Raw genomic sequence first — 14811 nt, forward strand, 5'->3', positions numbered from 1 at the left:
AATAGATTTGTTGCATTTACAGAATATGGCAACATTATAGAATTGCAGTAAAGACAATAAGCCTGTTGGTCTAAAAATGCTTTTACTAAGCTTAAGGCCACTTGTAATTATGCAAAAACATTATTTTGGTGTGAATGTATTAACTGTTCAGTACAACACTTTGACACTGTTGGACATGAACAGAAAACATCAATCTAAGATTGCTATTGTTTAACTTGCGCCACAGACATAAGCTGCCATCATGAGTACGGACGCGGAGATGGCCATGTATGGCAAAGCTTCCATTTATCTACGTAAGCCAGAGAAGGAGAGAATTGAGGCTCAAACCAGAAAATTTGATGCCAAGAGTGCCTGCTACGTGGTCGATGCCAAGGAACTGTATCTGAAGGCAACAATCCTCAAGAAAGATGCTGGCAAAGTCACCGTCAAAGTCCTGGATACTCAGGAGGTTGGTATCATAAAGTCAGAGACACCTGTGCGTTCAATATGATCAGTTCTAATTGTGATAAATGTGCCCTTTCAGGAGAAGACAGTTAAAGAAGATGATGTCTGTCCAATGAATCCTCCCAAGTATGACAAGATTGAGGACATGGCCATGATGACCCATCTCAATGAAGCCTCTGTGCTGTATAACCTCAAAGAGCGTTATGCAGCATGGATGATCTACGTAAGACAATCTGCCTAACGAAAATGCTGAATGTTGAATATGAAAAAAAAATATTATTAACTGTTGAATCTTGATGGCAACTTTCAGACCTACTCTGGATTGTTCTGCGCCACTGTGAACCCCTACAAGTGGCTCCCAGTGTACGATGCTGAATGTGTATCTGCCTATAGAGGCAAGAAGCGTATGGAGGCTCCTCCCCACATCTTCTCTGTCTCTGACAACGCTTATCAGTTCATGGCAACTGGTAAGTAATTATCATAACAATGTTGAATATATCACTATCTGAGGTTTCCATTGCGGTGAAACATAGTTCATTCTTTTGTTTCTTTTTAACAGATAGGGAGAACCAATCTGTCTTGATCACGTAAGTTTGGTACATTTACAATTGTTGACTTTGTTGAAGATAGTCAAATATCTTGATCAAATTCTTATAAATCTGTGTCTGTACCTAGTGGAGAATCTGGTGCTGGAAAGACTGTGAACACCAAGCGTGTCATCCAGTACTTTGCAACAATCTCAGTTGGTGGAGACAAGAAGAGGGACACATCAAAGGTATGTTACTGATGATTATAATTTCGGGTTCTTTACCAATGGAACATTTTCCAAAGTCATTTTCTGATGTCACTTCTAATACTGGATTATAGGGGTCACTGGAGGATCAGATTATTGCAGCCAATCCCCTGCTGGAGGCCTATGGTAATGCCAAAACTGTGAGGAATGACAACTCTTCTCGTTTTGTAAGTATGACACAATTTCTACACATGTGAGAGGCCTAAATGATTGTCCATGTAGAGGGAATTCAAAAATCTCTTTGTTCCAAACAGGGTAAATTCATCAGAATCCATTTCAATTCAACTGGCAAACTGGCTAGTGCTGATATTGAGACATGTAAGTAATAATCCTCCTATATACAAATGACTTGAATTGAGAATTGGCCTAGCTGTGACATATAAACAATATTTTTAGATCTGCTGGAGAAGTCTAGAGTGACATTCCAGCTTCCTGATGAAAGAGGCTACCACATCTTCTACCAGATGATGACCGGCCACAAACCTGAGCTGATTGGTAAAAAGATTGAGATATTACAACATTTCATTTGCTTACAGTTTTAATATGAAACAAAAATATCAACGTTTTCCACCTTTTTTGATGACCAGACTTGGCACTCATCTCAACCAACCCCTACGACTTCCCCATGTGCAGCATGGGTCAGATCACTGTGGCCAGCATTGATGACAAAGTTGAGCTGGAAGCCACTGATGTGAGTGATCTTCTCCTCAAACTATTTCAATATACTTTCTGCAATACATGCAAAATCAAAACTGCTATATTAAGTGCATTTTCTAAAGTGATTATGTTTTGTCTCAGAATGCTATTGATATCCTGGGCTTCTCTAATGAAGAAAAGATGAGTATCTACAAGATGACTGGTGCTGTGCTCCACCATGGTAGCATGAAGTTCAAGCAAAAACAGCGTGAGGAGCAGGCTGAGCCTGATGGCACAGAAGGTAAGTAGCTTGGGATCAGTATTAAGGTAAATAAAGGTAGTAATGGTTTCTGTTCATATCATGATGGAAATCTATTTTTAGATGCTGACAAGGTTGCTTACTTGCTGGGTCTGAACTCTGCTGACATGCTGAAGGCTCTGTGCTATCCCAGAGTGAAGGTCGGAAATGAGTATGTCACCAAGGGACAGACTGTACCCCAGGTAAACATGAATTATCAATACCAATATCCTACTATTTCTAAACAGATTACCGATAGTAGCTCTACCAAAACAATGTAGTAGAGGGTGCACTAGAAAAAAAGTTATGAAGTACAGGGTTCACTAGAAAAAAATAATTCCATGCAAGTGTTCAATGTTACTACTTTCAAAGAGTTTTATCTATCAAATGCTAAAAGTAGAATTTATCAAGCACCATCTTAGATGCATTTCTTTTCATTTTAGATTTATTGTGTCATTTGTCTCATTTGAAGGACTTTAAATACACCTATAATACATTATTTTACAGAACAGTTAACAAATCATATTACATTGTTTTTATTCAGGTGAGCAACTCAGTGCCTGCCCTGGCCAAGTCTATCTATGAGAGGATGTTCTTGTGGATGGTCATCCGTATCAACCAGATGTTGGACACTAAACAGGCGAGGCAGTTCTACATTGGTGTCCTGGATATCGCTGGATTTGAAATCTTTGACGTAAGCTTAATTTCCCCAAATTCTGCGGCCGGTACTTTTAATTGTTATTGCCTTCAAGGGATTAAACTAATCTTTTGTCTACTTGCAGTACAACACATTGGAGCAGCTGTGCATCAACTTCACCAATGAGAAACTGCAACAGTTCTTCAATCACCACATGTTTGTCCTGGAGCAAGAGGAGTACAAGAAGGAGGGTATTATCTGGGAGTTCATTGACTTTGGCATGGACTTGGCTGCCTGCATTGAGCTGATTGAAAGGGTAATCACTTATTCTTTTCAGTTTGTCAATCTATATCATTTTCCTTAATTTGTTTTAATGTATCAGTTAATGACATACTTCTTCACACTTTTTTCAAGCCCATGGGCATCTTCTCCATCCTTGAAGAGGAGTGCATGTTCCCCAAGGCCACAGACACATCCTTCAAGAACAAGCTGTATGACCAGCATCTTGGCAAAAACAAGGCATTTGAGAAGCCAAAGCCCGCCAAGGGCAAGGTTGAGGCCCACTTCTCCCTGGTGCACTATGCTGGTACCGTGGACTACAATATCAGTGGCTGGCTGGACAAGAACAAGGATCCACTGAATGACTCTGTCATTCAGCTGTACCAGAAATCCTCAGTGAAGCTGCTGCCTGTTCTGTATCCACCTGTTGTTGAGGGTATGAAAGTATTAACAGTAATCTAAAAGACATTTTAATGTTATAGATACTGTATAACTTTAACTGTAGCATGTGTTTATGTAAATTATCTGTGTTGTTCTAACCAAACACGTCTACTTAAAATGATCAACAGAGACTGGTGGCAGCAAGAAGGGAGGAAAGAAGAAGGGTGGTTCTATGCAGACTGTGTCTTCACAGTTTAGGGTAAGGTTTTACATTGCAAACGCATCTTATATATCTTAGTTTATAATCAAACTCACAATTGTAACATGTCATGACAAGACACCACTTTGTATCTACAGGAGAACTTGGGCAAGCTGATGACTAACTTGAGGAGCACCCATCCTCACTTTGTGCGCTGCCTGATTCCCAATGAGTCAAAGACTCCAGGTACATAGAGAGAATAATCTCAATAGGGTCTTTAAGAAGTGGCTGGTTATGTTGGTATGGTTTGCTTAAATGTGTGCTGCTTCAACTAAGACTGTTTATTCAAAGAAGTAATAAAAACATTTTTACAGGATTGATGGAGAACTTCCTGGTCATCCACCAGCTCAGGTGTAACGGTGTGCTGGAAGGTATCAGAATCTGCAGAAAAGGTTTCCCCAGCAGAATTCTCTATGCTGACTTCAAGCAGAGGTATCAATGGATATTTAAAAATAATTTTGACGCAGGCTTTAAAAATAAAATGCTCAAACTGACTTTTAAATCACTCATAAAAAAGGTACAAGGTGCTGAATGCCAGTGTCATCCCAGAGGGACAGTTCATTGACAACAAAAAGGCTTCAGAGAAGCTGCTTGGGTCAGTTGATGTTAATCATGATGAGTACAGATTCGGACACACCAAGGTAAGCAACTTGATCGCATTCTTATACTTTAGTGTACTTACCAAGGTTAGTCTGTCCATGTCTTAGTCTGCTGAATAGAAGAGAATCTCGAAAACATTTAACCAAATCTATGTTATTGTAATGGCAAAGGCCTTGAGCCAAGGAACGATAGAAATAGAGAAATTGCACCACCATGTGGCCAATGATGAAGCTGTCTATATTTAGCCTTGTTGTACATTAAGTAATCCTGTAAAGCTGGTAGGCATTGAAATTCGGCACAATACACAAGTAAAAGTGTCCATACGGAATTGAAGTTTCATCAAAAAAGCATTTCTGCAATCGGCCTTTTAGCGTTGTCTTTCACTCTATAAAGTATTTTGATCTTTGTATCTTCACAAAACAATGTTGTCTAATTGTGAACAATTAGACAATTGGGCTGAGCATAGGCTCTCATAAATCCTTTCTAATTCATTGTTTGTTATAGTCTTAAGTGCAGACAAACCATACATTTTATACTATCTTTGTTGTTCAGGTGTTCTTCAAGGCCGGTCTGCTGGGTACCCTTGAGGAGATGAGAGATGATAAACTGGCATCTCTGGTCGGCATGACTCAAGCTTTGTGCCGTGGTTACCTCATGAGAAAGGAGTTTGTGAAGATGACTGAGAGGAGGCATGTTGAAAACAGCTCATTCTAAATGATTGGTTGAAAAAACACAAACAACATTGTCGATAACAGCTACTTCTATTCTGCAGGGAAGCCGTCTATACCATCCAATACAATGTCCGCTCATTCATGAATGTGAAACACTGGCCATGGATGAAGGTCTACTACAAGATCAAGCCTCTGCTGAAGACTGCTGAAACTGAGAAGGAGCTGGCAAACATGAAGGAGAACTATGATAAGATGAAAACTGACTTGGCTACCGCCCTGGCCAAGAAAAAGGAACTGGAGGAGAAGATGGTGTCCCTTCTGCAGGAAAAGAATGATCTGCAGCTGCAAGTAGCATCTGTGAGTACACATCATCAGACAGTTGTGCTTTTTCATGATGTTTATTGTTGGTGTGCTAACATCTATTTGCATTAAATGGACTAGGAAGGGGAGAATCTGTCAGATGCTGAAGAGAGATGTGAGGGCCTTATCAAGAGCAAGATTCAGATGGAGGCCAAACTCAAAGAGACAACTGAGAGACTGGAGGATGAAGAGGAAATCAATGCTGAGCTCACTGCCAAAAAGAGGAAGCTGGAGGATGAATGCTCTGAGCTCAAGAAGGATATTGATGACCTGGAGCTTACCTTGGCCAAAGTGGAGAAGGAGAAACATGCCACTGAGAACAAGGTTTGTAAATAATAATCTATCAAATCAAGTTAGATGATAATGATAAGCGCTTATTGACGAGATCATTCTTTCACACTTAGGTCAAGAACCTGACCGAGGAGATGGCCTCTCAGGATGAGAGCATTGCTAAGTTGACCAAGGAAAAGAAAGCCCTTCAGGAGGCTCATCAGCAGACTCTTGATGACCTGCAGGCTGAGGAAGACAAAGTCAACACTCTGTCCAAGGCCAAGACCAAGCTTGAGCAGCAAGTGGATGATGTAAGTTTACAAAGACACTTGGATCAGAAAAGAAGGATTTTTATTGAACCTTTTAATTAAAGACTCATTTTATTTGTTCAGCTTGAGGGTTCTCTGGAGCAAGAGAAGAAGCTGCGTATGGACCTTGAGAGAGCCAAGAGGAAGCTTGAGGGTGATCTGAAACTGGCCCAGGAATCCATCATGGATCTTGAGAATGACAAGCAGCAGTCCGACGAGAAAATTAAAAAGTGATTGTTTTTTTAATTTGTATAGCAACCATTCTTTGAAGATGATGGTCATCTGCATTAACTACATGTAATTTATCTATAATTCTCACAGGAAGGACTTTGAAACCAGTCAGCTCCTTAGCAAGATTGAAGATGAGCAGTCAATGGGTGCTCAGCTTCAGAAGAAGATCAAGGAGCTTCAGGTGACGTATTGTGTTACACAAAACATAACTGCACCCATTTCCTATTGTGTAGCAAAAATGAAAGTTTACTGAAAAAGAATTACACCATTCAACAGGCCCGCATTGAGGAACTGGAGGAGGAGATTGAGGCTGAGCGTGCTGCTCGTGCCAAGGTGGAGAAGCAGAGAGCTGATCTCTCCAGGGAACTTGAGGAGATCAGTGAGAGGCTGGAGGAGGCCGGTGGTGCCACTGCTGCTCAGATTGAGATGAACAAGAAGCGTGAGGCTGAGTTCCAGAAGCTCCGTCGTGACCTTGAGGAGTCCACTCTGCAGCATGAATCCACTGCTGCTGCTCTTCGCAAGAAGCAGGCTGACAGCGTTGCTGAGCTGGGAGAGCAGATTGACAACCTCCAGCGTGTTAAGCAGAAGCTTGAGAAGGAAAAGAGTGAATACAAGATGGAGATCGATGACCTCTCCAGCAACATGGAGGCTGTTGCTAAAGCAAAGGTACAAATGTATTACATGCTATATTATTAGCCAAATTAGTAAAGTAAAAAATTAATATTATGAATAAAATCTGATCACTGTTCACATTTCTCTTTATCTCGTTAGGGAAATCTTGAAAAAATGTGCCGTACTCTTGAGGACCAATTTAGCGAACTGAAGACCAAGAATGATGAAAATGTTCGTCAGATCAATGACACAAGTGCACAGAAAGCACGTCTCCTGACAGAAAATGGTATCTACAAGTTATCATTAAATGACCTGTTTTGCATGTTATTGAGAAACTTAACATTAACTAATGTATCATGACATCTTTCAAACAAGGTGAGTTCAGCCGTCAAATTGAAGAGAAAGAAGGCCTTGTCTCCCAGCTGACCAGAGGCAAACAGGCCTTCACACAGCAGACTGAGGAGCTGAAGAGACAGATTGAAGAGGAGGTTAAGGTACGAAACCATTAAATAGGTGTGTATTGTTATTATTTGTTTGGGATTTGGAAATGTATTAAATTCATGAATTATATTTACCACAGGCCAAGAATGCTCTTGCCCATGGACTGCAATCAGCTCGCCACGACTGTGATCTGCTGAGGGAGCAGTTTGAGGAAGAGCAGGAGGCCAAGGCTGAGCTGCAGCGGGGAATGTCCAAGGCCAACAGTGAGGTTGCTCAGTGGAGAACTAAGTATGAAACTGATGCTATTCAGCGCACAGAGGAGCTTGAGGAATCCAAGTGAGTAACATTCAAACAATGAAATGGTTAATTCAGAAGTGTAGTTTTTAAGGGATTCTCAACTCGCAACTGCATTACTTGTATCATTAATTGCATTTTATTTAAATGCATTTATATATTTTACAGATTATATTTTCAGTTTTTATCGTATTCTGAGGCAAACATTTTAGATTACAGCACTGATTTCTTATGTTTATCCGGGTTCTAAAAGTTGTTTTCTATTTCATACATGCAAAAATATCTGGAAAAAGTTTTTGTAACTATTTGTTTTTCACTGATGGAAAAAATCTAAATTTTTCAAACAGGAAAAAGCTGGCCCAGCGCCTTCAGGAGGCTGAGGAACAGATTGAGGCAGTGAATTCCAAGTGTGCTTCTCTTGAGAAAACCAAACAGAGGCTCCAGAGTGAGGTGGAGGACCTCATGATTGATGTGGAGAGGGCCAACAGTCTGGCTGCCAACCTTGACAAGAAGCAGAGGAACTTTGACAAGGTAGCATTGTTTACTTTGTGTGGCTACGCCATACAAACAATGACATAGATATAAATATATGTATGTATTTAAAGTGCTACATAAGGAACTGAACTGTAGTAATTTTGTTATTCAGGTGTTGTCAGAGTGGAAACAGAAGTATGAGGAGGGTCAGGCAGAGCTTGAGGGAGCTCAGAAGGAGGCTCGTTCTCTCAGCACTGAGCTGTTCAAGATGAAGAACTCTTATGAAGAGGCTCTGGATCACCTGGAGACCATGAAGCGTGAAAACAAGAACCTGCAACGTGAGTTCCACATAATTTAAAAGTTACATCTTAATCAACACATGTCTATGTGTGAGAATACAGTATTTATATTTTACACTTTAAGGTTTAACAATATTAAACAAATGTATCCATCTGCAGAGGAGATCTCAGATCTGACTGAACAGATTGGTGAGACTGGCAAGAGCATCCATGAGCTGGAGAAGTCCAAGAAGCAAGTGGAGACAGAGAAGTCTGAGATCCAGACAGCTCTTGAAGAGGCTGAGGTACATATCTCTTTTCTGGGGCGTTCTTCTGAAAATAAAAGCAAATCGTAGAAAAAAATATATAAAAGGATTCAAGACATAGATGAGTATTTAATTCTTTGCTTTCATCAGGGAACTCTGGAACACGAAGAATCTAAGATCCTGCGTGTCCAGCTGGAGCTCAACCAGATTAAGGGTGAGGTGGACAGGAAGCTGGCAGAGAAAGATGAGGAGATGGAGCAGATCAAGAGGAACAGCCAGAGGGTGACTGATTCCATGCAGAGCACTCTGGACTCTGAGGTCAGGAGCAGGAACGATGCCCTGAGAATCAAGAAGAAGATGGAGGGAGACCTGAATGAGATGGAGGTTCAGCTGAGCCACGCCAATCGCCAGGCTGCTGAGTCCCAGAAGCAGTTGAGGAATGTGCAGACACAGCTGAAGGTATTGTAAAACACAGAGTTGTACCACAGACTATGGTTGGTGCAGGGACATTTTGTCATTCATAGGAATATTTTTCATGATATTTTTTCCCTAGGATGCACAACTGCACCTTGATGATGCTGTCAGAGCCCAGGATGACCTCAAGGAACAAGCTGCCATGGTGGATCGTAGGAATGGTCTCATGATGGCTGAAATTGAGGAACTTAGAGCTGCTCTGGAGCAGACAGAGAGAAGCCGCAAAATTGCAGAGCAGGAGCTGGTTGATGCCAGTGAGCGTGTTGGACTTCTGCACTCTCAGGTTAACAACCCCAATCATTTCTCAAAGAATTCAAAAATCTAATGAGATTTACCATAGCGTAAAAATCAAGCATTTGAATACTTAAGTGAGAAAATCTGTTTATCTATTAGAACACAAGCCTTCTGAACACCAAGAAGAAGCTTGAGACTGATCTGGTCCAGGTCCAGGGTGAAGTGGATGACACTGTTCAGGAAGCAAGGAATGCAGAGGAGAAGGCCAAGAAGGCCATCACTGATGTATGTTTGAATTGAATTTGTTCTTACTTTTACTCCAATGTGTTTTTTAAAGATATTGCTAAATAACATGTTATGCTGTCTTCTCTAGGCTGCTATGATGGCTGAGGAGCTGAAGAAGGAGCAGGACACTAGCTCTCACCTGGAGAGGATGAAGAAGAACCTGGAGGTCGCTGTGAAGGACCTGCAGCACCGCCTGGATGAGGCTGAGAACCTGGCCATGAAGGGTGGCAAGAAGCAGCTCCAGAAACTTGAGTCTAGGGTAAGAAAGTCGTGTTAAGATTTGCACAGCTGAAGCAAGACTTTGAAACAATATGGATACTTACTTATCTTCTTATGTTTTCTGAAGGTGCGTGAGCTGGAGACTGAGGTTGAGGCTGAGCAAAGACGTGGAGCAGATGCTGTCAAGGGTGTCCGCAAATATGAGAGGAGAGTGAAGGAGCTCACCTATCAGGTACAGTCACCTTGATAGTTAAAATGTACAGGACAAATCTATTACAATATACTTATCATTAAAAAATATTTAATCTTTTACATCTATATTGTCTATTGCAGACTGAAGAGGACAAGAAAAATGTCAACAGGCTGCAGGATCTGGTTGACAAGTTGCAGCTCAAGGTGAAGGCCTACAAGAGGCAGGCTGAGGAGTCGGTAAGGACAAAACCTTTACTTTTTAAACAATGGAAACTTGATATTATGTCATAATTATTTAATGTACCAGACCATTGGACCTTTTTCAAACACATAAATATTTTTTTCTATGTATGTGGTATTTTTCTTGTATTCCAGGAGGAGCAGGCCAATGTCCATCTGTCCAAGTGCAGGAAGATCCAGCATGAGCTGGAGGAGGCTGAGGAACGTGCTGACATTGCAGAGTCCCAGGTCAACAAGCTGAGAGCAAAGGGTCGTGACTCTGGCAAGGTAACTATGTCAGTTTAGTGAAAAATAACCAAAATGTTAATCATCATTCTTTGATATATTTGTAAATATGTTAGAGCAGATTCTTTAGAGTTTTATATTTTACCTCACAAAGCATTAGGTTCACATACTATAAAATTATCTGATCCAACTTATTTTCCCCTTAAGTTTATTCAAACTCACACAAACCATTTATTTTTTTCTTTCAGGGAAAAGAAGCAGCTGAGTGAAACACATTGAGTGTTTCAATGTGTTGAATCATATAATATGATATAATTCATGCTGAAACAATAAAGATTAAGCTTTGTATGTTAAACTCTGTTTGTAATACTTTTGTCACTTTGTTTTCTATAAAAGGTAGTTGATGTGAGATTTGAATAACACTTTTTTTTTGAAAATGAAAATCATTTCCAAAAAAAAGATATGCTTTAACGGTAACCAATACTTTTACAGTCCTTAATTAAATGCAGACTTATTGTCTTAGTGAAACAAATATAAACAGTTTATAATGTTTACATTTAACATTGTTAAAGCCCCCTGAGATGGGATCACTGTAACACTTGTACATTACAAAGTTTTCTGCCAGTGACCAAAAAGCCAAAATAACTTCCATAACATTTAAGGTGAAGGTGGTATAGGCAGCTGACAAGGAAACAAACAAAATGCCAATCAAACAAATGTGTCACTTAAATCACTTTAATCCTGACCTGGACAACAGGCACAGAAATAGATACATTAATTGCCTAATCCAAGAAGAGCTCTCACTTGTGGGCTATTTTTGGAAGCCACAGGCAGGACTGAGACAGCCCTAATAATCCTAGAACCACAACTTGTATACTCATATTTGGCTCTGATCAGAGAGCAGTCAGCCACACTTGTTCACAAAATCAACAAATGGTGTCACTATATATTAAATAAAACTATATAAATATTGAATAAAAATGGCAGATGGCAAACTAGTCAGATCATGTACAATAATAGTATCTATTTGAAACAGACCCTCCTCAAAAACAGTGTGTGACAGCACAAACATTTAAACGGTTGATTTGATCGGTTGGAAGTGTGATGTGAGTGACTATTGGGGACACCTTATTTTCAAAGAAAGTTTTATTCTGAATGTAAATAATTCGTAATAACATGGGTTTTATTTAGATTGTGAAACCACATAACTTTTTTGGTGACAATTTGAAGTAGAAATTTTCAGTGTTTTTCACACTGCAAGTTCAACACTATTGCCAGTGACATTTAAAATGGTATTGCTCAACAACTGAAACAAGGTTGACATTCAATGTGCACTGCAAGGAGCCAAAAATGGACTTGAAGCTAAGTCTGCAGAGTCAGTAGAAGTGTTAATAGCCTGACATATGAGTGTGAAAAGCACAGACATATCTCTTACATGGAAACAGAAATAGTAGTTATTATTCTTCAGTATTTATTTCTTGTGAGACTATTTATAAAAAAGTATTGCTCAAATGATTTTATTTTGAAGCTTCACACTCCATTTAGTATTTTTTAATCAAGCAAATTAAACAATCTGTGAGATGGATTAGAATACATGTTTATCCTTAAATTAAAGTTGTCTATTTTAAGTGGGGATTATCACAAATTGAGGATGTGCCTTTACTGACGGAAACTTGAAACATGAGATGCATGTACCAGCGACAAGTGTCACTCACGTAAGCAACAGCTGTGAAACTTACCATATTTGGCATGTGTCCCACATTTAACTTCTGCTTTGTAGGCAAAACACATTCAACACAAGTATTCAATTTCCACTCTGTGAGTGTGGTAGAAGACCTATGAAGCTCATGTTTGTGGTGAAATGATCTATGCTTCAGACCACAGTAGTCTAAATATACAGTACTGTTTTAGAGCATGATCTGTATAAGATATGTTATAACTAATTAGACATGCTGATATTCATTATTTACTATTTTACCTACAAAAACTTAAGTTAGGTATGCAGAACAAATATTAAGTAATTCCACACATAATGAAAGTACAAGTCAACTAACTACATTAACTAAGCATAAAAGTGGAACTAACACACATAAGTTAACCCCCACTTTAAATAGAGTCAGTCAACAGGTGGCAGATATTGAGGATCTAAGGAATCCTTTGAAATAGACAGAGAGAGGTTAGGAAGTGTTTAAGTAGTTTATGATGCTAGTGAGTGCATGCAAACATTCCTTGGCCAATTCACAAATCAAATAATATGTTCCCATCAGTCATTGACGATTAAAGTGAATCATTATAACCTGGAAGGTTTTGCTGAGGACCTGCAGCCCTACCTGGACGATGCTGAGAAGAGTGGCAAGAAGTACATTCATAAACTAAAGGAGTTTGTTTCCATAGACATTTAACACTAAAAATAAATCAAACCTGAAAAAACTACAAAATATTAAAACGTGCAAATTTACATAATACCAAAAACTGATGAAAAACATTGCCAGGTTGAATGATCTGGTAGTTAGCTGAGGGTGAAGGCCTTTAAGAACACGATGAGGGAGCAGTGAGAGCTCACTATCATTCTTTTGAGAATTTAATGCTGTACTAACTTGACAGATCTGGAACTGCTGGGGTTATGACAATTATGGGACCTAAAATGGGATGACATGAAAAGGTTGAGAAACCTTCATGTACCAACTTCTTGAAATCTTTCTTGAACAGGGAAAGAGGGCAACTGAAAAGCACATTCTGGACTGTTTTAAATAATTGATTGGTCTAACATTAGATTACTCTAATTTTCACCCACATGTTTCCCGAGGAACAAATTTGAATTAATATCGGAGCAATATCGAAAGAAAATAAACTATACTTTACACACAAAAATCTGTATTTCTCAAAATAATGATTGCTCCCAATATCAAAGCATTCAGCGTTGTCCTGGCATCACAGCCCTTGGTCACTGCTCTCCCCCACATTACACTCACCACCTGTAGGATGGAATGGTTCTGTTGAAACATTTAAATCCCACTCATTTGCTTAGGACAATGACAGCTGTAGCCTATTCGGATTCATGGCAGCTGCAATGGATTCCAATGTCGGCCCTGAGTAACAGAAAAAAACATGTCTAAATATAACAAAAGGTTTGTTGGTCTCAATGTCTCAAAGCATTCCTGCAGCATAATCCCCTGCTACATGTGTGGATTCTTTTTGATTAGTATCTGTAATTTTCTTAACACCAGTTACTACTATATGTTTTAATTTACTACTTACAGCACAACTATTTCAGTAAAACAAATCACTGGTTGGCCCAGTATTATAAAAAAAAGATGTCATATAATGGATGACCATCACTCCGTGGGGTAGAGCTAAAACATAACTGAATGTGTTGCTGATGTTTGCACATGTAATAGTTGCCGTCCTATTTTTGTTCCCCATCTTCATCATCTCTCTAATGATCGGTTTGGAATGCAAAATATCTTCCTCTATTATCTACTACACAATTAGGGCTATTGATGGGATTAATTCAACAGGGATGAATAATAATGATGAACGTGTACTTGGGCTATGTTGAAACCAAAAAAGTTTGAAGTTTGAAGTTTGAAGTTGCGCTCGAAGCCTATAAAGATGCTCGGGTTTATAGTTAAATGTGCAAAGCGCATGTGAAATGCGAGATGGTACGCGACTTTTGTAGAAATCTATATGGATTAAAATTAAAGCATATCTGTTCCATTATCTGTGCATCAGACAGACAACTGAAATTTTCAGCTGAAAAGCATTCTGTGGTGATACAGAGTTAATCAATGGGTGATGGTCAGATGCAATTTACAAATGCATGATGTAAAAAAAAATCTAAATGTAAATCCAATTTAAAAAAACTGCTCCATGTGTACCGCTCTCATATCTCTCATTGATTGACATGATATGTAAGACTGGCCTTACTGGCTGAACTCCAGAACACTAAATATATCTCCTGGCAACACCTGTTCCAATCGATGTCTGTTGGACAGACCACATTTGGCATGTGGCCATATTTAACCATTGCTGCGTAAGCAAGCCAGGTTCAATATAAGCCGTCCAACAGGAGAGAGCAGTGTGGTAGAAGAGCCTTGGAGACTCCAGCTTGTGGTAAGCATGTGTTCTACCTGTTTTAGAGAAAGTATTCACTATTTGAGAAAATCCATTTGATGAACAAATCTTTACAAACATGCATAAATAACTGAAAAGAATATATGTTCCTAACAGGATTTTGGAATATACCAGCCTCTTCAAATATAGTGGGTCAGGTATGAACATCTTTCAACTATACTAATTTGTGTTTATTATATGTGAAAATTTTCATTCAGTTGCATCCAATTTTATCAAAAAAGCAGGTTAGTGTTAATCTAATAACTTTCAAATCAGTCAGGAAAATTATTTATATGA

General features: G+C 39.3%; 1 protein-coding gene across 1 annotated transcript; it reads left to right on the forward strand.

Moving 5' to 3' along the window:
• Positions 1-241: 241 nt before the first annotated feature.
• On the forward strand, positions 242-10670 carry LOC129107715 (myosin heavy chain, fast skeletal muscle-like). Its single transcript, XM_054619219.1, has 39 exons — positions 242-448; positions 524-667; positions 755-911; positions 1004-1031; positions 1120-1219; positions 1312-1404; positions 1492-1555; positions 1634-1732; positions 1825-1928; positions 2036-2174; positions 2256-2374; positions 2716-2865; positions 2954-3124; positions 3223-3523; positions 3657-3727; positions 3826-3913; positions 4042-4159; positions 4245-4368; positions 4880-5016; positions 5100-5355; positions 5440-5682; positions 5763-5939; positions 6021-6166; positions 6258-6348; positions 6444-6833; positions 6939-7065; positions 7155-7273; positions 7360-7556; positions 7862-8045; positions 8161-8326; positions 8447-8571; positions 8683-8991; positions 9086-9289; positions 9400-9525; positions 9614-9784; positions 9872-9976; positions 10078-10173; positions 10312-10443; positions 10650-10670. Exons 1-39 carry the CDS (start codon positions 242-244, stop codon positions 10668-10670), a joined length of 5799 nt encoding a protein of 1932 aa, XP_054475194.1.
• The last annotated feature ends 4141 nt before the right edge of the window (positions 10671-14811 follow it).

The sequence above is a fragment of the Anoplopoma fimbria genome, chromosome 19, assembly GCF_027596085.1.
Source record: "Anoplopoma fimbria isolate UVic2021 breed Golden Eagle Sablefish chromosome 19, Afim_UVic_2022, whole genome shotgun sequence".
NCBI lineage: Eukaryota > Metazoa > Chordata > Actinopteri > Perciformes > Anoplopomatidae > Anoplopoma > Anoplopoma fimbria.

Coding starts and splice junctions, on each gene's coding strand:
- LOC129107715 (XM_054619219.1), top strand. CDS start 242: ATGAGTACGGACGCGGAGATGGCCATGTATGGCAAAGCTTCCATTTAT. Junction 3,914..4,041: donor CAATGAGTCAAAGACTCCAG/GTACATAGAGAG, acceptor ACATTTTTACAG/GATTGATGGAGAACTTCCTG. Junction 7,557..7,861: donor GAGGAGCTTGAGGAATCCAA/GTGAGTAACATT, acceptor TTTTTCAAACAG/GAAAAAGCTGGCCCAGCGCC.